Raw genomic sequence first — 20,137 nt, 5'->3', positions numbered from 1 at the left:
AATAGGCTGCATAAAGTTAAAAACTGCATTTTCAAGACAGCTTGTTCTTTGGTATCACAACATATATTTGAGTGTTTCATTTTTGTATAACGATATTAATTTGTGCATTAAATTTATCGGGCTAAGTAAAATGTGTCTTTTAGGACCTATTAATTGTAATGGGCAGTGGCTTTATTAAGTCCATTTTGTTCTTCCGTTGCACTCGTCAAGTGTTCATTTCTTCCTGATAGCCGATGATCTCATGTTAAATGGAAAAAAAATTTTAATTCTCTTATAATATTAAGCAAGCCTAGAAGTTGGAATGCTGCACGGAAAGTAATAAGAAAGTACACGCTAACATTTGCTTTTAATTGTTGTAACCCCTGTATCAATTAGAGTTAGAATATTGAGGATGCGGGCAATTCTGTAGTCACAGAAAGACTTGTTTACCCAATTGAAAAGAAATTAGGAAAGTGATTTTCTCTAAATTACATTTCTTCTCAGATGCGTTCTCCAAATTCAAGTTATTTTCCTAATTATATTTTTTATGTGATGAATTTTTAAACCTCCTTGTGCTCTTGGTTGGAAACTTAACATCAATTGAGTTTCCATTAAGCTGGAAATCACAGCTTAATGGTAGTTTTTAAAGATGTGATTTTAGCAAAAGGTATTTGCCTTGGCATAGTAATAATAGTAATAAAGATGCATTTTCAGGCTGAAGTTTACAAAATACTTTTCTGTACAGAGGCAGCTACTTACTCAGGAGTACTCTCTCTTCCTGAATCTCAGGTTTCTCATCTGTAAAATGAGGATAACATCTGTTTTGAAGTGTTGGCATCCATATTAAATAAGAATGAATGTGTGCAAAGATCTTAGCATGAAACAGTAGCCTTCTAAACCCCAATACCGAATCTTCAGAATTTTAGTAGGGAGTAGGTTTTTTTTTGTTTGTTTTTATCTTTTTTTTTAAGTTTATTTCTTTATTTTGAGAGAGAGCGTGAGCGGGAGTTGGGAGGGGCGGAGGGAGAGAGGGCGAGAGAGAATCCCAAGCCCGTTCCTCACTGCCAGCGCAGAGCCCGACTGCGGGGCTCAAACTCACGAACTGTGCGATCATGACCTGAGCTGACACTGAAAGTTGGACGCTGAACTGACTGAGCCACCCAGGCCCCCTTGGTTTTTTGTTGAAAGTGTTTATTTATTTTTGAGAGAGAGAGAGAGAGAGAGAGAGAGAGAGAGAGAGCGAGCCCGGGCTAGCGGGGGAGGGGCAGAGAGAGAGGGGGGACAGAGGATCCAAAGGGGGCTCTGTGCTGACAGCAGCGAGCCTGATGCGGGGCTCCAACTCATAAACCGAACCGTTACTCACGAACCAAACCATGAGATCATGACCTGAGCCTAAGTCGGGCACTTAACCGCCTGAGCCATCCAGGCGCCCCTAGGAAGTGGGTTTTATCTCTGTTGTACGGATGAGTCAGCTGAGGCTAGGTAAGCGATCCAGGGTGACCAGACCTGTTTTATGACTGCAGGTCAGGGTACTTCTCTCCTCTCAGGGGCTTCGGGGGCCAGACTGCAACAACCGATGACAGTACTCGGTGTGGATTGTCCGGTGTGACCTCTCCCATGCGATCCAGCTTCCGTTAAGGCAGTGACTCCCAGCCCGTTTTCCCTGCACGGCATGTTCCTGGGACATCAGCTGAAACGCCATCCTTTTCTCTCTCACTCACAAAAGCCCCAGGAGGGAGCGTGTCTATTAATAGCGGTGACCTGCCATGCACCCCCTCCCCAAGTTTCCTTGAACACAAGGAAGTAGGTCATTTTGTAGGAGAAGGTTCCTGATCGAGGGTGATGAGAAAGATTGGTGGGACCAGTAGCAGAGGTTCTTGAGTGAGAAAGGAAGGGGCTTAGAGCCGTGGTCTGCAGGACGGCTTGGAAGCAAAAAGGCCCGGAAGCCAGGAGACCAGTTGGGCTCTTGGAGTGAACCAGATGGGATGAAAGAAAGGTCCGAAGCAAGGCAGTGGCAGCAGGAATGCAAAGGAATAAACGCGAGACTGATTGGATACGCCCGGGCAAGCAAAGAGGTCAAAGGGGCCAAGTAATAAGCAGAAGTTCCAGAATAGGCTGGCAGGTAGGCAGTGGGTGTCCTTCTTTAATTTTATTTTGCATAAATGAATATTAAAATGATCTTTCAGCCCCAGGCCTCAATATCACGCCGGGGGAAAGGAGACAACCCAGACGGTGCAAAACGGCAGAAGAAGCTTCCTGGGCACAGTTCACAATATATGAATAGCCTTTTGCTTTTAACCGAGTTGTTGCCTTATGGGAATTGTCTGTGTCGCCTGCTGCACTGGTTTCACATCCTAGGCTCCGTGACTTTGTGGTTAGTCACACAAACACGCAGCTATCCGAATTTTCAACTTGATTCTGAACATTATGAGTGGGTGCCCGGTGATAGGGAGCATGTGGTGAGTCGCTACCCTGCGCCTTTGACCAGCCAATAACTTGAATGTTTGCGGCAACTGAGAAAATACTTTTTAAAACCATATGTTGGGGCGCCTGGGTGGCTCAGTCGGTTGAATGTCCAACTTCGGCTCCGGTCATGATCTCACGGTCCGTGAGTTCGAGCCCCGCGTCGGGCCCTGTGCTCACAGCTCGGAGCCTGGAGCCTGCTTCGGACTCTGTGTCTCCCTCTGTCCGCCCCTCCGCCGCTTGCACTGACGTGAATGGGGCAGCATTTGGATTAGCGCGACTAACTTCTATTTGGTTCTATGTTGTACGAAATATAGGAAAATGATGCTTGGTTGATAATTCTTTGCATAGAACATGAAGCAATAGCAAAGCCATGTTCGTTCTTTTTCTAGCGATGATCTGGAACAATTTATGGAAAGTCAAGGTGCGTCCAGCCCAGGTATCCTCATTTTAACAACCAGCCTCAGCAAACCGTTCATGCGACTGGAAAAGTATGTTACTCTCTTGCAAGAGCTGGAACGCCATATGGAGGTAAGGGAAGGCCACGCATGGGCCTGTGCTCTGGAAGAAGCAGCCAGTCTCCTTCCAGACTAAGCTTGCCGAGGAATTCAGAAAAGGCCTGGGTTTCAAATTTTACCTGATTCAATCTTCCCGCTTCCCTGGGCTTCTAGTTTTCCTCATTATGCAGCAAAATAAGGGGGGGGAAGCATTCCTTTATTTCCCCCTTCTGGAGATCTTTTTTTAAAGTTTTACTTAGTTTATTTAATCTTCCCACTTTTACTGGGGTCTGATTGACAAATAAAAATTGTGTATATTTAGGTTGTACATTGTGAGTTTTAAAGTGTTACAATATGATGGTTTAATATATGTATACATTGTAAAATGATTCCCAGAGCAAGTGAATTCACACCTCCATCACCTCACAGAGAGGATGAGAACACTTAGGATAGACTCTCAGTAAATTTCAAGTATACAACACAGTGGTATAAACTGTGACCAGCACGCTGCACATTAGATCCCCAGAATTTATTCATCTTATAACCAAAGGTCCCACCTCCTTCACTACTCAGTATTCATGATCGTTCCCCTTCTCGGTCCAGCTGCTTCTCTCAAGCCCATGCTAACCGGTTGACTTAGGTTTTCTTCATCTGTAGACGGCAGTTCAATCAAAATCGACCAAGATCTTCCGTTGTTCCGGTATATGAACCAACCTGACTGTGGGAGACAAACAGAGCAAAACGTCAGAAAATAGAAATACCGCTTTCACTATAGACAGGGGTCGATATCTCTACAGCCCTGTGATCACTCAGCTTTCTGACCCTGGATGACACTGGAAGATTCTGGTATTTCCTTAAAGATTCATAGACGGGTCCAATATTAGTTTATCTGTCTACGCATCACAGATCTACACCAAAGTTACCTCACATTTTTGTTTATAAACTTCTAGTTGGCTTGCCCCAGCCGTGGCATAGCTATAATCTTCTCTGAATATTAAGGTTTGCACCGAGGCCTGATAACTGAATATTATTTCATTGAGAGGCCCAATCCTTTTCTTAAAAACCAATCAACAGGGATAGCTTCTAGAATTGTCCTTGTGCCATCGAGCATGGGCGCCGGAGGTGGTGTGGGTGGGAGAGGAGGGCCCTCTGGGGGAGGTTGCTCTTCCTGTGTCTGGGGAAAGGTTTTGAGGTTTTCAAGGGCTTGATTATCTTTAAAGAAAAAGGTTGCACACTGCCCGTCTCGTCAGCATTTGTAAGGATTGAAAGCATGTACTCTGAGCAAAACCACATTCTCAGGTTATTTGACCTGCCGGAAAGCTGGAGGCAGTGGGGAGCCCGTGAGTGAGTAAAGCCTGTCGGGGTGAAATTTCAGTTAGGGCTTGGGAAGGTGTTGACCTCTGGATGCCTTTCCAAAAGCTCAACCAGTTTGCCGAACCGTTTGAGGTTTGCCCCTCCTTGCTTATCACAAAAATCCAGAAAGCAGCAGCATCAGTTTCTGTTACTGCTCAGGGCTTAGGTACTAATATGCACTCCGTTTGAGGAGAAGACTCCCCAGATGCCCCCGCTGCCGGGATCCTCTCTCTTGACCTTCCTTGAAGTGGAACCCGTGTTCCCTCCTGTCTCCCTTTTCTGTTGCTTCCAGTTCTTGGCTTGGGGCAGACCCCTGGTCTGTTCAGGTGCGTTTTGTGACCCAAGGCTGGCTGAACAGCGGATTTTCTCCTTCCATTTATTCCAGCTGAATTCCAAAGGTTAGGTGTACATATACCCCCAAGGTGGGGTACGCAGCTGCACCCCATGTGCCCCCCACGTTAGGTATACAGCTTCCCCAAGCATCACCCCTTTCCCTTCGTGGACAGTTACGGAGATGTGGATCCCTCCAAGCAGTTTTTGAAGCTGTCCACTCTTCGGGGTTGTAAGTACCGTGGAATTGTGGACCATACGTAAGAACCTCGCTTGCAAAAGAACACACGGTATGAAGCTTGGAATTGTTTTCCCCGTCTGCCACGTTGAACCCGCCAAAACAAAATGGAGGCATTTTAGCAAATGAGATTGGATTGATTTTTCTCCGACCACTCCTCTGTTTCCGCAACTCCCTGCCTCTGGTCACTTATTAACAACATGGCCTGACGATGCCCCCCGCCAACTAATGGTTATTTCTTATCTCAAGTATACCAGCAAAAGGGGAAACGAGAGCTCTTGCCCCAATAACCGCACCTAGTATGTTGTTGCCAAACCCATGATGTGTTACCGGCTGTCTTAATTTCTTGCTCGCCTGATAATCGGAGGTGCTGAGATTCCAAAGGCTCAAGTGCTGTTGTATTATGTAATCTTTAAACTTGTGTTACCACCGCCACAACGGGGATCCAGAACGGTTCCATCATCCCCTCGGATTTCCTCTCTCTTTGCAGCCGCAACCCTCCTCCCACCCCTAACCCCTGGTGACCGCTGATCTGTTCTCCTTTAACATTGTTTTACAATGTATTCCTTTACTAGGATACGCATCCAGACCATCAGGATATTCTGAAAGCAATCGTAGCATTCAAAACTCTCATGGTAGGTGATGCTCTCAAATTATAATTCTCCGTTGTGTATGCGTTGTTCCTAAAAGAGTGATTTGTGTGTAACGTCTCTTTCCCAATGCAAAGGTCTTTAGAGTGGAAACAATAAGCTTTAGCGACAGTATCGCAGTGATTGTTTCATTTAATTTTGTCTTCCAAAAATCATGCTTACCTATGAAAGGTTGCCAGGCTGAGGGTATAAAGCACTCACATTTGAAGTCTCTGCCACATTAAGCATTGTTGTGTAGGTGGGGGGTTTCCTTTTGTCTCTTTGTCTTTACCCCCGTGTCGTTCACCTTGTGTCTGCGCAACTTGTCACTCACTGATTGCCATCGATGCTGGATTCATCTATTTATGCCAAAGGGTGTGAGTTTGACTTTTTGCATATGAAAAAGAAATCCTTCATCAAATCTAAAAGGAAAAAAACGTACCAAAATGCAATTGTTTTGTAATCTTGTATCTTGAGCATGATTGTTAATGTCTTCTTGAACCCACTGATGTAAAAGCACTTGGTGGCCTTTTAGGAGAAAACAAAGCATCACTTTGGGTGATTGATTTAGTTTAGCTTCATTCTAGACATTTCTTTTTTTTTTAATGTCTATGTATTTATTTTGAGAGAGAGAGCAAGCAAGCAGGGGAGGTGCAGAGAGAGGGAGAGAGAGAGAGAGAGAGAGAGAGAGAGGAGAGAGAGAGAGAGAGAGAGAGAGAGAGAGAGAGAGAGAGAGAATATCAAGCAGGCTGTCAGTGTGGGCTCGAACCCATGAACGGTGAGATCATGACCTGAGCTGAAACCAAGAGGCAGACGCTTACCCTAGTGAGCCACCCAGGTGCCCCCATTCTAGACATTAATGTAGCATTCCAAGGGATTGGGATCCATGGTTAGTTGTCGGTTCTTGCTATAAGGTTGTGATGCAACATTCGCCATCACCTCATTTTTATTGCTGTTGAAAGATCAGTACCTGATGCGTCCACAGGTAAACAGCAAGTTGAAGTCCAGAGTAAGGTATTACATTAAATACCTTTTGTTGTCATAGGTCACAAACAGTTTAATCTTGGCAGTTTTACATGGCATTTATTACTATTTGGGTCCCTTTTATTTTATCCTACGTAAATTGAATATAAAATTCCTTTTGAAAACAATATTTCTTTCTGACCATAGTACATGTTGTGAAGCTTGCTTTGATGGTTCTAGTATATTTATTCCCACTTTAGATGCTTCAGAAACATGTGTCCAGTGAACTGATTTCTTCAAGTTTCCATTTAGCCGAAAGGGGCAGCAGAGATTTTATAGAAAACACGGCCCCCAAGGAACTGTGACATTTATTTGGAAACAGTAACATAACTAACCATATGCTTATTTTCATATTCAATTTGGAGTAAATGCTGTTACATTTTTTAACAAATGTGTAAATACTGTTAAAAATTATTCTAAGATGACTTCACACTTTCTGAAACAGTGATGTATATCTATCTATATGTAGATAGATAGATAGATATAGTATTCATACCCCACATTTTGTTTCCTGGTTTGTATTTTCACTTTGTATTCATAAAATTCAGTTGTATCTCTTTCTTGCAATTCTTTTAGGAACAGAATTAATGTAGTATTTTTTTCTCCATACCAACCTACTCCCAGTCCCTAAACAAAGTATAGGGCAGTGCCTCTGTTTCGTTGTAAGGTCTATTTGATTCACTGCGGCGGGAGAAATTTAGTTTTCCCATTTTCTAGAGCCCCTGGAGTCATTTTGTGTTTGTTTGCTTTACTAAGCTGTCGCTTGGTTGGAAACTGAGCATGTGTTAGGAAAATAAAACGGCTTGGTGACGAGCTGGAAAGGAGCTAGAGCAGGGACCCCAGCCAGCCACTCATCTCCTCATACACCTGTGGTGATGGAGAAGCAAGCCCGTTCTGCCATTTTGTCTTGCCGTTTTGGCACAGCGAAAGGTGGCTCTTCCTCGCAAAACCTCTGGGGGCCCCAGGCTAGAGCTTCAGGGCCGTGGGTCTCTCTGTCCGTGAGGAACGGATCTGGTGATGGGATTCGTGGTAAGGAATCAGGACACTGTGGAAATCTGAGAGCCCAAAGCTTCCTCTAACTCTGCTCTTGTTTTGGGTCTGTTTCGCAAGAATTCCTCTTCCAGTATGTTCTGCTTTGGTTCCATAGGGGCAGTGCCAAGATCTAAGGAAGAGAAAACAGCTGGAGTTGCAGATACTTTCTGAACCTATTCAGGCGTGGGAAGGAGAGAGTATTAAAACCTTGGGGAATGTTCTGTTTATGTCACAAGTAATGGTGCAGTATGGAACATGTGAGGTAAGAGGTTTCACAGCTCAACGCCATTGCTGCCATCTTTCTTGTTGTTCTTCTTTGATTCGTTCGTCCGTCCAGGCCAGGTTGCTCGAACGTGCCAGGAAACCGAGTGCCTCTTCTTTGCCCCACACTCTGCTAGGTGCTGTGGGAGAGAGGAGGAGAGACCACGCGATGAGCCGTGCCTTAAAAACAGATGAAAACACAGGCTGCGGCCAGAAAACGAACCCAGCCAGTCAGTGTAGATGGTGCGCCTCAACAGTGGGTTGCACAGAAGCTCAGAGAAGGGAGAGAGCAAGGAGGCTGTGGAGAGGGGACTCGAGGAGGAGGGCCACGAAGGGAAAAGGCGAGCATGTCGTAAGGTAGAGGTCATTCTTATCTCAGGAGAGAACAGGAGCGTGGGCTTTTGCTGCAGGAAGGCGAGGAAGCCGGTCTCTCGGGAGCAGAGGAAGTGTGTTGGGAGAGGGAAAGCCGTGGAGCGAGACAGAGTCAGGTTATGAGAACGCTGGGCGTCAGGCAAGAGTCGTTCAGATCCACCCAGCAGGCAACAAGGAACTGTTAGAGGCTCGAGTAGTAGAGAAACGGAAGCAAAGGGGTGTTTATGATACTTAACCTGACTGCCACGTACGTCAGGTAAACAGAAGGACTGGCTGGGTTGGCAAGTGAGCAGTACCCCCCCCGCTTCCCCACGAAGCTGGTGGGGGCAGGAAATGAAACTTCAGGGCCAAATCTGAGCCCCATTTAGGAGGGGGCAGTCCAGCGAGGGGGGGAAGGTTGGTTATGTCACCTGGCCTGATTTATCGGCTGTTAGAATTGCCTTCCCCGTCCCCAGACATCTTCCTATACTCCCTGGCAGGTCTCTGTCAGAGATTCATTACTTTGGGTTAATAAGCAATCTCATTTAAGACGCAGATACCCTGGGGAAGGTTGGTGGGTGCTGCAGAAGGTTCAAAGGTCAAGCAGTATGGAGACCAAGAAGAAGCCATTGGATTTTGCTAGAAGGCAGTTATTGATGGCTCGGAGACAGCGGTGGGGCTGCAGTTAGGGAGGAATCAATGAGGAGAAAAATGAAGGCAGCAAGCCATTTGGCCATAAAATACCGAGAAACAGGGTAATGACATACCTCGGGAGATCCTGGGGGTTTGGTTCCAGAGCGGTCTCTCGGTGTGTATAAAAGTTATCTCTACGCTACGCAGTGGTTTATTAAGTGTGCAGTGCCATGTAGTCTACCAAACGGGCCTACCTTAATCAAAAATCCTTTATTGCTACAAAATGCTAAGCATCGTCTGAGCTTTCCGTGGGTCATAATCACTGATCTCAGATCCCCATAACAAATACAGTAATAATGAAAAAGCTTGAAATATGGCAACAGTTACCCTAACGCGACAGACATGAAGCGAGCAAATGCTGCCGGAAGCATGGCACTTGCACACCTGCTCCACGCAGGGATGCCACAGGCCTTCAGTCTGTTAAAGAACACGACTACCTGTGACGCGCAATGAAGTGAACCGCAAGAAAACAAGGCAGGCCTGTATTATATCGAAGGCGCCACAGGGGCCCGGGAAGGCCTGTTAGGACAGGAGATGTGCGTATGTTAAAGGCAAAAGAGGAAAAGCTCATTAAGCAGGCGACGCTGCTGGAAAGAGGAAGAAGAGATTAAGTGTCTGTAGAAGGGCATGGAGATAATTGGAGCTAACATGGCTGGACATGTAAGCCGAATGTAATTTAAAAAAATTTTTTTAAATGTTTATTTATTTTTGAAAGAGAGAGAGACAGACAGAGACAGGGAGACAGACACGGGGAGACACAGAATCCGAAGGAGGCTCCAGGCTCTGAGCTGTCAGCACAGAGTCCGACGCGGGGCTCGAACTCACGAACCGTGAGATCGTGACCTGAGCCACCCAGGCACCCCTGGATGTAATTTTTTTCGCATCTACTACCTGTGCATCCGTTTGTAGAGTTTAGAGAAGCCCTCACGTGTAAAATCTCCCTTGGTGCCAAGGCATTAACTGTGTGACTGCTCAGGCATACATACGTGGGAAACAGGCACGTCATTTGTATTTAACCGTTATGTATAGGAAAAAGAGGGATAAACTGTGGCTTTATATTCACTTATATTCACTTCGATGTCGAATTCAACGTCTTGTGCTTTTAAGTTGGGTATCTTTTTTAAAAGGTCACCGTTCATGTTCCGTTGCCTTCGTGACTCCAGAAATTCTTAACGAACAAAATGGCCACTTTCTGTCCTCCACTTAATATTTTCCATTTCACTTTAGGAAAAAGAGGAGCGGTACCTCATGTTGTTTTCAAGTGTCTTGATAATGTTATCCGCAAGTCCTCGGATGAGTGGCTTTATCTATCAGGTCAGTAGATTTCATATAAAACCAACAGCAGGACCCAGAATGCAAACAGGTTTGCATCCCGTTGCAATATCTGTTCTATGGCACTAAAAGCTCCAGCCAGAAAATGCAGAATGTTCTGACCCTTTGTTGTAATTATACAGCTTATAAGAGCAGATGTTCCTTAGATGGAAAACCTTTGTATTGCTGTAATGAGTTTATCTTGAACGTCCATCGTGCTGGCTGTGAGCTAGCTTACGAATGTTCCGACAGAAGTCCTTCCACTCATTGGGAAATTAAACTTCCTTCAGTCCGCTCCCCAAATATGGAGTGCTATAAGTTACTGTTGCCTATTATAGCTGGCCTAGCAATGACTAATGTTCATGAAACTGGAAAAAAAAATTTTTTTTGAATCTTTACTCTGTTGACTGATTCTTCGGAAAATGTGTTAGAAAACAAGTAAGCCTGTTTGTAAATCCTGACCGTATGGTTTAGGATGTGTTAGCAAAACACAAGCCACATTGCCCCCTTGCTTTCTTGTCTGATCACATTTGAAAGCAGGGAAGCATGCAGGCCAGAGAAATATGTCAAGCCCTGAATCAGCAGTGATTTCCGAGAGGGTCAGAAAATCTAATAAACATAAGCCGGGGCACATCTAACCGCAGAACTGATGGGAGTGTTCTTTTTCTGATAGGGAAAAATACCAGTCGCGGGAATCGTGGTGACCAGATTAGATGAAATCGAAGGAAATGACTACACATTTGAAATCACAGGTAGGCACTCTTGTCTTTTTCAAGTAGCTACTTTCCTTTTTGGAATGAAGTGGGGTTCGAGTAAGTAAAAGCTATTATTTTCTGCTCTAAGTCCGTGAGCAAGTTTTACCTGGCCACAGCAAGGTGTCTTCCATTTTCTGGGATAATTAGGGTCTGGCGACAGAACCAAGTCTCCTGGCCACTCAAAAGCCTCAGCGTGGCCATTGGTTTCAATCTTTTCTTGCGTCGGAGCTACTTGTTAGAACTAACAGAATGGACTGATGTAGAGGCACAAATTGAGCAGGCCTGGTAAGGCCTGACCTTTTGGCCTATGGTCCCTTTTGCCAGGCCCGTGTGATTTCCATATGACGGTTGCACTCTGCACCGAGAGGGGGCAGCAGCTCACGCTGAGATGGTGGCCCCGGGCCTTACCCCCTTCGTTCCCCAGTAGGGAGCCCGAGATCGAATGTTGGCCTTGCTTCAGCAGGGGTTTCAACAGGGGTTATCTCATCGGTGTGGACACTCATGGAAACAGACACCCCAGCCTTAGTTGCTCGACGTGTGTTTATGAATGAGGTGAACTCAAGGCCCTCCGTGTCTTTTGTCTCCAAATGCTCCCAATGGGGCAATGCAGGTAACCTAGTAGAGAGGACTGTGGTCCATTGCAACAACAGCCAGGACTTCCAGGAATGGCTGGAGCAGCTGTGCAGACTGATCAGGGGACCTGCCTCTTGCAGCTCATTATCCAAAACATCGTCGTCCTCTTCTGGTGCTCATTCCGTAAGTTGTCCACTTGTGCGGTCCGGGGACTACTGAGTCTCTCGTCACACCTGCCTGCAGAGGACTCACAAGAAGCAGTGAGCATGCCCTTAGTCTTTGGGTTGTCTATATTCGTAGGTCTTGAAGTACAGTTAAACCTCACTAATTCTGATTACTTGTGGAGGGAGGTCCATCCAAATTAATGAAAGGTTTTACGTAGAGGCGTGCGGCTTTGTCGGACGGCGCTGAGGAGCTCCCGCCAACTGCCCGCAAAGTTTTGTCTAATCAGAAGTCCCACTGAGATGTTTTAGCGGTAAACGAGATTTATTTTTTTTCACTTTTTTTTATTACATATAGTTTATTGTCAAATCGGTTTCCATACAGCACCCAGTGCTCATCCCAACGGGTTAATTAGCAGCTGTTATTCTCCTATTCATTGTGTGCTGAGTCAAAAAACAGATAGTTTACCTGCCCAAGTACTTCACCATCTCCACGTAATCTCATTTAGGCTACCACATTCACCGGGCAACCTTCAAGGGTAAACTTGCAGCCGCTGCCTTCTTCCAAGTCATCACGAATTTGGAATTCCTGGACTTGGAATTGATGAGATTTTACTGTACTTGTTGAGTGAGAGCGAAGATTGCAGTGCTGTTAATACTCCAACCGGTGATGCCAAAATTCCAGTCTCAGGCACTGTGCGATGTGGTGGGAAGAACAAGGGCTCCGGCATCAGATCTGAGGTCAAATCTTGGCTTTGTCAATTGCCAGCTAGTTAGTTATTTCACTTCACTAAGGTTTGTCGTAGGCAGTTCTGCTGAGATAACCTATTTCAGCACCTGATAGAGTGCCAAGCGCCCGACTGAAGCCATCCAGTGCTGACTCCACTCTCCTCTCTTATGAAGGAAAGCCACCCCTGACTTTAGTGAATCAAATTCCAGAAGAGAGAGGGAAGACAGGCCCGTAGGATGTTGAGTCGATTTTGTGCCGTTCCTTAGAGACCCCATCATCTGGACTTTTGTTTTCCCACCTTTCCTTTCCTGTGGTTGGCTTTGCTGATCCAATGAAACTATTGTTCTCTTGCCGTGTGGCACAAGGTCGGGTTCAGGTGGCAGATCGCCAGCATCTCATCAGACATTTTCCCAGTCTTTTAGCTCTACCGGACAGCCCCGAGGACCCTTGGAGCCTCCTCAAATTATAAAACCGTGGAGTTTAAGTTGTCTACGACCCGCACCTCCACTTAGACCATCAGCAGCACTAGGTTATAAAGAGGTAATTTTGCTACATATGGTATAAAATGTGTCTGTCAAGCTAATGTCACAGCTTATTCCGAAGAGTTCTGTGGGGATGTGCTAGAATTTATGCTAGGTGATACATGTCAGTCAGTCGTGAATCGTTAGACTCGGGGATGTTTTTATTTCTTAATTTTCCATTTCCCCATTGTCCCTGTGCAAATATTTATCCAGAAGGGTTTATGTGCACTGCCTGGGTTCCCCGGTCCCTTCCTGATAATTGTATATAATGTCCACACATCTTAAACAGAAGCCACTTCCTTGGAGTTCAGTTTGCGACCAAGCAGACCCAGTTCTGCATTTTGGATCATTTTGATCTATTAAAGCCAAATCAGGAAAGTCTTATGGGACCAAGCCATAAGTCTGAACTATGAGAGTCTGGACCTTCTGCTGCAGTTGGAAAGGGAAAAGAATTTAATGAAAAGAATGTCTTTTCAAGTGAGGCTTCTAAGCAACGTTGGATATTTGGGTAGTGTGGGGACTTCAAGGTTCTTTCTATTTTTTTCCTCAAAGTCGCAGTCAGGAAATGTCAGTCACTGGCTTCTGTAACTGTGTGGAGTGTTAGTTTTTCCATCCAAATGGTGTTTTGTTTTGTTTTGTTTTGTTTTGTTTTGTTTTGTTTCCCTAAGATGTTAATCATCATTTCAGCTTTCAGTAAAGAGCCTCATTTATAAGTAACTGTTCTTTAACTAGGTCTTCCTGAGTGAAGGTTTAAGATCGTGGCGGTTATGAGACGCATCTTAGAATTAGGGAGCAAAGACAGCATATATTGCCATATCGACTGTGTGTTTTGATGCGCGACACAGATTTAGCTCAATCTCAAGTTTGTTTTGATTTCAAACAGTGTGCTACTGTCTCGATTAATTGTTGCCTCCGAGTGCGGTAAAAATAGAGTGGTATTGACACCGGAGGAATTTTTGATTGTTTCAACTGGGCATGACAGGAGAAATAATGCTTGAGCTGAATCCTTATTATGTACCTCTGTTCAGAATTGGGCCAGGAAACAGTCCCACAGGTTTGCTGTGGAAATCGACCCGGGAAAATCGTAGTTATCTGGGTTCCCTTTTTAACGATCGCTATTTTGTAATTGTCAGTTCCTAAGTTCGAATTCAGGTGAGCCTTGAAGGGTCCAGTTAACTTAATCCTTCGCAGAACTAATCCATTAAAACTAAGGCATGATCACGTTGTTTCTGCTGGGAGAAGAGAGCTATTAATATACTCTTACCGTATAGTGTGTATTTCAGTTATTTTCAGTATTTGTTATTCTGCACAGAACTGTATTCCTTGGGCTTTCGCATGACAATATTGCATCTGAGACTAATGCGGGAAACATGATGATGTTCTGTGTAATTGATGATGACACTAACATTTGACTGTTGTTTTAGAATTACTGATAAATGGATTTGATCATTATAACCATCGACCTCTCACGCTCATTTTCTCTTTCTTTACATATTCACTTTAGAGGATGTCTTATATCTTAAAGGTAAGGGTAGAACAATATCTTTGGCTTACAGTGGCCTCATAATGCTGTGCTGTCACCTCTGATGAATGAAGCTTTTCCTTTATGCTTGTTTTGTCCCTTGTTCTCATTGGTGGCTAAAGTACGAAGATGCAGTTCTGACATGTAAGTACTTTCTTCAGAAAGCAGCCTCTTGTGAAATCCACATGAAAATGTTGTCTTAGACGCCTTGAAAATGCCTGTTTTCCTTGTGTCTTTTTGGTAAACGCTCTTTTTCCGATCCTTTTTGTCACATGTGAGTTTTCCATGTCCGTTTTCAAGTCTAAGTGGGTCGCTGTGGCTAAGCGGAAGAAATTAAATTCTTTTGTCCCATATATTTTAAGGTACTAATTATGACCCACACATCACGTATATACCTTGCATGGAACATTGGGATAAGACGGTCACTAGGGTCTGAGGTTCTCATCTCTTTATTTGGATACCTGATAATGAGCACCCGTTACTTATCCGGCAAAAGCAAATTCAGTAATCCATGGCTCTTTTATCTGCTAATTAAAAATACGGCTTTCTGTATGTACATTTAAGCTTCGGTCTACACCCATCGCTCCTGACGCCAAATTATTTATCAGGACATCCCTCATTTGGCTCTTCTCTCTGAGTTCAGGGAAATTATTTGGTCCCTTAATTTTCCCATCTGACAAATGGAAATTAATATTCTTCTTTGTGGGACTGTCGCTAAGGAAAATGTATTTAAAAAGCTTTGAAGCTCCTTGAAAAGCAGTATGTACCATATTAGTATTTACAACTGTTACTTGATTCCCTGGAAACTGTATCAGCGAGGACTATAAACCAAGTTAGGAATGCGGTTGTTTCCCTAGGATCTACACCCACTATTTTCTCTGCACACGGCACCCGTCCCTATGGCGATTGAGAGGCCAGTGTCACTGCCTCTGTTTTATGGAAGCTTTTAGAGTTTCTTGGAGCCATTTTTTATTGTGTACATTATTAAACTTTGATGCCCTTTTGGGACTGTCAAAATAAGAGACAGCCATTCGGTTTCATTTCATTTGCTCTTTTTAATTTGTCTTGGGGGGAGAATTTTAATTCCTAAACAAACCTCTGTCCTTACAGGAGTCTAGTAAAAGCCCCAAAACGATGAAGAAGTTTCTTCATAAAAGAAAGACGGAAAGAAAGCCATCGGAGGAGGAGTATGTGATTCGGAAAAGTATGTGTTTTGTACTTTTGGAAGGTCGGTTATGGATGAACTAGCAGAAGGATTTTTTTGAAAGCAGATGATTAGAGCAGTTTGTCCTCCGTACCCCCTGTTTCATGAAGAAAAAATGCATGCATTCAAGGGTTTGGTCACCTCTAAGATTTTTGAGTCAGCTGCCGCCTGTATGATTTCGTTTCGAATATTTTGCCCCGCCTGGTTGAGAACCACTAAAGGGACCTGTTTGCTACGGATACATTTTTTCCCTTAGTTTCTGATGCCCAAGATATTTTCCTCTACCAGGATACACTGAATAGACCTGAAGGCTGAAATCCTTCTGGAAGGTTAATGCTCAGTGACGTTCTCTGAGTTAGCCGAGGAATCGGGCAGCTGCTGCGTAGAAGCAGCTGGATTCAGAGTCAGGCTGCAGAGTCGGTCAGCCAGTGGATATGTATGTATTTGCCTCTATGGCTGGGAACGAGGTCCTTTGGGACACACATGAAGGAGTAAGTGATGTATCACCAAGGGGTGACGGATCTGTGCGTCCCGGCCAAAAATACAGTCTGGAAAGATCTGCTGGACTCCAGCTTCTGCATCTACCCCACCCCACCCCCCACCGGGATGTGTGCATCCGCGGCGGCTAGCTAGCAGGGTTTCGCCCTCCAGTCATTTCAAGAATGAGTTGGAGGAGGAGAGACAGGAGGGGGAATCAGTGACTCTGCTGGCTGGTTGGAAAAACGGGTGAGGTCTATGGGGGAAAGCTTCCTAGAGAAGGGAAGCCTTGAAGTTTGAGGGAGAGGCAGGTTGTGGTATATATCGGATGAGAACTGAGGCTAGGGCTGTCATTGCGGCCTCTAAGAGTCTAGTACAAGCCCCAGGGCCGCCTGGGTGGCTCAGTCAGTTAAGCGTCCGACTTCAGCTCAGGTTGTGATCTTGAGGTTCATGAGTTCGAGCCCCGCGTCGGACTCTGTGCTGACAATGTGGAGGGGACTCTGTCTTCCTCTCTCTCTCTCTCTGCCCCTTCCCCGCTCTCGCTCTTGCTCTCTCTCTCTCTCTCTCTCACACACACACACACTCTCTCTCTCTCTAAAAATAAACTTAAAACCAAAAGCCCCAAAGTGATGAGGACATTTCTTCAGGAAAGAACTCTGGAAAGAAAGCCACTGGGGGAGGAAGCTTTCCGGTCAGGGAGGCCAGTCCCTAGCAGTTGAGTGCAGTGCATGATCCTGAGGGTCCAGGGGCGTAGATGTCTCTGCAAACTCATTGGTAATTAAATCTCACAGGTACGGCTGCTCTGGAAGAAGATGCTCAGATCCTGAAAGTGATCGAAGCCTACTGCACCAGCGCAAACTTTCAACAAGGCCATGGCTCAAGTAGGTTCCCCCAAACCACTTTCTCTAATGAGCCCTGTTTCTTCTTTACTGCTCGGCGCCTCTTTGAAGAAGAGAAAAGCAGCCCAGCTGGGTTGCAGGGCGCGGAGAGCAGGTGACTTCGTGCCGAGGAGCAGCGAGCAGAAGAGCAGAACTGCATCTTTCCGATAAGGGGCTTTTAGCTGCCCGGCGGTTTGTTTACGCAGTGTTTTCTTTTCGCCCGGAGAGAAAGAGACACGCAAGAGTAAAAAAGCTGGAGGTGATAGAAATGAAAACAAAAGAAGTTTTTTAAAAAGTCATTCTCCTTTGAAGTACGCAGATGCCTTCACCAGCACTAGTTAGGAATTAAAGAACCCAGAGAGTTCCTGTGCCTGTGAACTGATGCTAATCTCTTCTCATGGGCAGATTTGGAAAGGAAGTCACAATACTATCTCCGATCAGCTGCATATTTAAGCGAACAGTGCTTCACCAAGCTCAAGTTTCAAAGTTGCTCTGAAATTCTGGAAATGTAGCTGCTTAGCCGGGGCTGTTTGGAATGTGTGCAATTTACAGGGAGCTATTGGGGGAGGGTAATCCCCCCCTCCCCGCACCCCTCCCCCCAGCAACTTTCAGGCACCAAAGGAAAGCAAGCGGATGTTTTCTGATTGATCCTTGAGCTTTTTTTTTTTTTTTTTTTCCAAACCGAGTCACATAGACACGAGTCTTCCGTGACTATAGGCGTTCAGGGGACCACAAGTGAGGTGTCTGCTGTCTGCATTTGCCTAAGACACTCGATGCCTTCGGAGTAACTTGTCCCTAAGGCTGGCGGGAGGAAGAGGTTTGATGTCGAACTTGACACGTTTGGTGGTGAAGGGAGGACTGTCACACCATCTAGTTCACAGACAAATCCTGGCTGTGGCCTTGGGCATGGCCAGCTCTGAGGACAAGTTTCGAGGAGTAAAGAAAGGAAAGGGAGAGCAATGTGTGTCATGAAAACTAGGAAAGCGAAGGGGACAGGGAGGCCCCAGAAGAAGCCTCCCTCGTGCAAAACCTGACCTCACCCGCTCCCCGAACCTGCTCTCTTCATGTCGACAGTGTCTGTCGATGTGTCACAGGGGCAGGCAGGTGTTGTGGCCTAAAGAGTCACGTTTCCGCCCCTCCTGCCCAGACTGCCCCTGACACGTGGCAAGCGTCTAGCATCATGGTGACCTCCCATCCTCTGTCCCTGTCTGGCCAGAAGTGCTTCCCTGGAAACGACTGCTGTTGTTTCCTGCTGCATTTAACCGATCAGTCAGTCGGTCCGCTGTCTCCTTATTAGGCACCTACCAAGTGCTGGGCCCCGTGGAAGGCAGACACAGGGCCACCTCAGCAAAGGGGAGGCAGTGAGCACTCACAACTTGAAGGAATTAGGCTTCGAAGAGAGGACGCCAGTGGCTCAGGGAGACTGAAGTTTAAGGGCTTGAGCTCTGAAAGGAAGGATCCAGAAGTGAGGGGGAGGTTGGACATAAGGAGAGCTGTTTGGCCAGGTCCCTTGTCTGTTCCGTCACCTCTTCTGTCCCAGAGCCTCGAGGCAGTCTGAGCAGAGCCCTAAGGATGCCCACATCTTTGAGCTGATGTGATAATCCCCAACCCCCACCCTACCCTTGACCAAAATGGCCTTGACTGACTGAACGCACCCCACCCCGGCCCCCCGCTTCGAGACTGAATCGGTGTATTTGGCCGTTTCCTCAGTCGGGAAGGTGTAGTCACCAGATGTTGGGTGACTGCTCTCTGGGGTGCAAGGCAGCAGCATGCCATCCACAAAGACCCCTCGATGACAACAGTGGAAGGGGCCAACACCTAGAATAGTCTCCAGTAACTGTCCCCTTTCCGCCCTCTCTCAATCCTTCTTTGTAGGTGCTCGCAAAGATTCGCTTCCACAGGTCTTACTCCCCGAGGAAGAGAAGCTCATCATTGAAGAAACCAGGAGCAACGGCCAGACCATCATTGAAGAGAAGTGAGTAGAGCAGGCTGCTGTTTCTGATCTGTCTGGGGGCCAGAAAGAAGGTTCTGGCAGGGCAGTGGGTCTCTTGCGAAGCCTGCACTGAAGGATAGTCCGTCCTTCTCCGGGAATATACCCCTCTTTGCTCTCATGCAGTTGGAAGCAGTGGGAGGGCTGCCTCCCCCCCCCCCCAACAAAGGGAAGGGGGAAAGGGAGGCCAAGCGGGCAGAACTCTCTGCTTGGTGGCTGCCCCTGGGATCAGCTCCCTCATATGGTACGGTGCTTCAGGGCACACAAGAATAGCACTCTAGATGAATCTAGATGGTGCTGGGGAAGGCCACAGCACCAATTTCCCTGCCCAGATGGATGCTTCTCATGCATACTGAGTCAAACACCGGACTTTCACATACTTGACCTATTTAGAATCCTACAGAAACCCAGTGAGATAAGCTTTATGTTCATCACTTCTATAGGCGAGGAAGCTGGGGTTCAGGGAGATGATGTCCCTGGTCTACTTTTGCACAGTAGTGACGGTGACCTAATGGGCGAGAATCAGGTTAAGTACCCATGGGCTCATAAAATAAACACAAAGTGGCCAGCCAAATGGTTTGTTTAAACTTGAGTCATTTCTGAAGTCAGGCCTAAATTTGCCTAGGACAGCATATTTCAAAGTGCTTGACATCGTTGATGTGTTTTTCCATCTGGTACATGAAGTGATGTGGCAAAATGGTAAAGCACTTGGGCTCAAGGGGACAGCCCTGGTTCAAGTCCAAATTCTGCATCATGTTAGCTGTATGGCCTAGGTGCAAACCTCTTTACCTCTCTGTGCCTCAGTTTCCTCATCTGTAAATGGGTATGATAGTACTACTGTAAGGTTTGTTGTGAGGTTCAATGGAAAAATAAATACAAAGGCTAGCACATGGTAATCACTTAATAGATGATAATCATTGTCATTATAATTGTCGTAGCTATATTAATCCCCATGATGACTTTGTGAGGTTTTGGGGGAATGTACTCAGCCAGGGCACTTCAATTCTCTTTGGGAATAGATGGAATCTTCCAGAAATAATGCCTCTGACTTTGTGTCATGTAGGGTCAGAGAGGTGAAAAGCGCAATGCCATGGCACAGATCTTGTAGGATAGGCAGGACCTCATGACGGCCCTCATTGTATGTTAGGTGATGTTCATTCCTGCCC

General features: G+C 45.9%; 1 protein-coding gene across 7 annotated transcripts in view; it reads left to right on the top strand.

The window, feature by feature from the left end:
* Positions 1-20,137, top strand: part of ARHGEF6 (Rac/Cdc42 guanine nucleotide exchange factor 6) — a 116,025-nt gene that overhangs the window by 92,437 nt on the left and 3,451 nt on the right. For 4 of the 7 annotated variants that reach the window (XM_053201743.1, XM_027054816.2, XM_027054821.2 and 1 more), the window contains 11 exons: positions 2,835-2,973; positions 5,436-5,495; positions 7,660-7,806; positions 10,077-10,163; positions 10,834-10,912; positions 11,526-11,671; positions 12,794-12,919; positions 14,405-14,425; positions 15,533-15,626; positions 16,895-16,984; positions 18,857-18,956. In XM_053201743.1, the coding sequence (XP_053057718.1) occupies positions 2,835-2,973; positions 5,436-5,495; positions 7,660-7,806; positions 10,077-10,163; positions 10,834-10,912; positions 11,526-11,671; positions 12,794-12,919; positions 14,405-14,425; positions 15,533-15,626; positions 16,895-16,984; positions 18,857-18,956 (1,089 nt within the window). The remainder of the gene's footprint in view (positions 1-2,834; positions 2,974-5,435; positions 5,496-7,659; positions 7,807-10,076; positions 10,164-10,833; positions 10,913-11,525; positions 11,672-12,793; positions 12,920-14,404; positions 14,426-15,532; positions 15,627-16,894; positions 16,985-18,856; positions 18,957-20,137) is intronic. The other 3 variants (XM_053201744.1, XM_027054815.2, XM_027054817.2) reach the window with 3 other exon arrangements.

Source organism: Acinonyx jubatus, chromosome X, assembly GCF_027475565.1.
Source record: "Acinonyx jubatus isolate Ajub_Pintada_27869175 chromosome X, VMU_Ajub_asm_v1.0, whole genome shotgun sequence".
Taxonomy (NCBI): domain Eukaryota; kingdom Metazoa; phylum Chordata; class Mammalia; order Carnivora; family Felidae; genus Acinonyx; species Acinonyx jubatus.
Note: the sequence above shows the minus strand (reverse complement) of the source record. Positions and strands in the feature narration are given on the sequence as shown.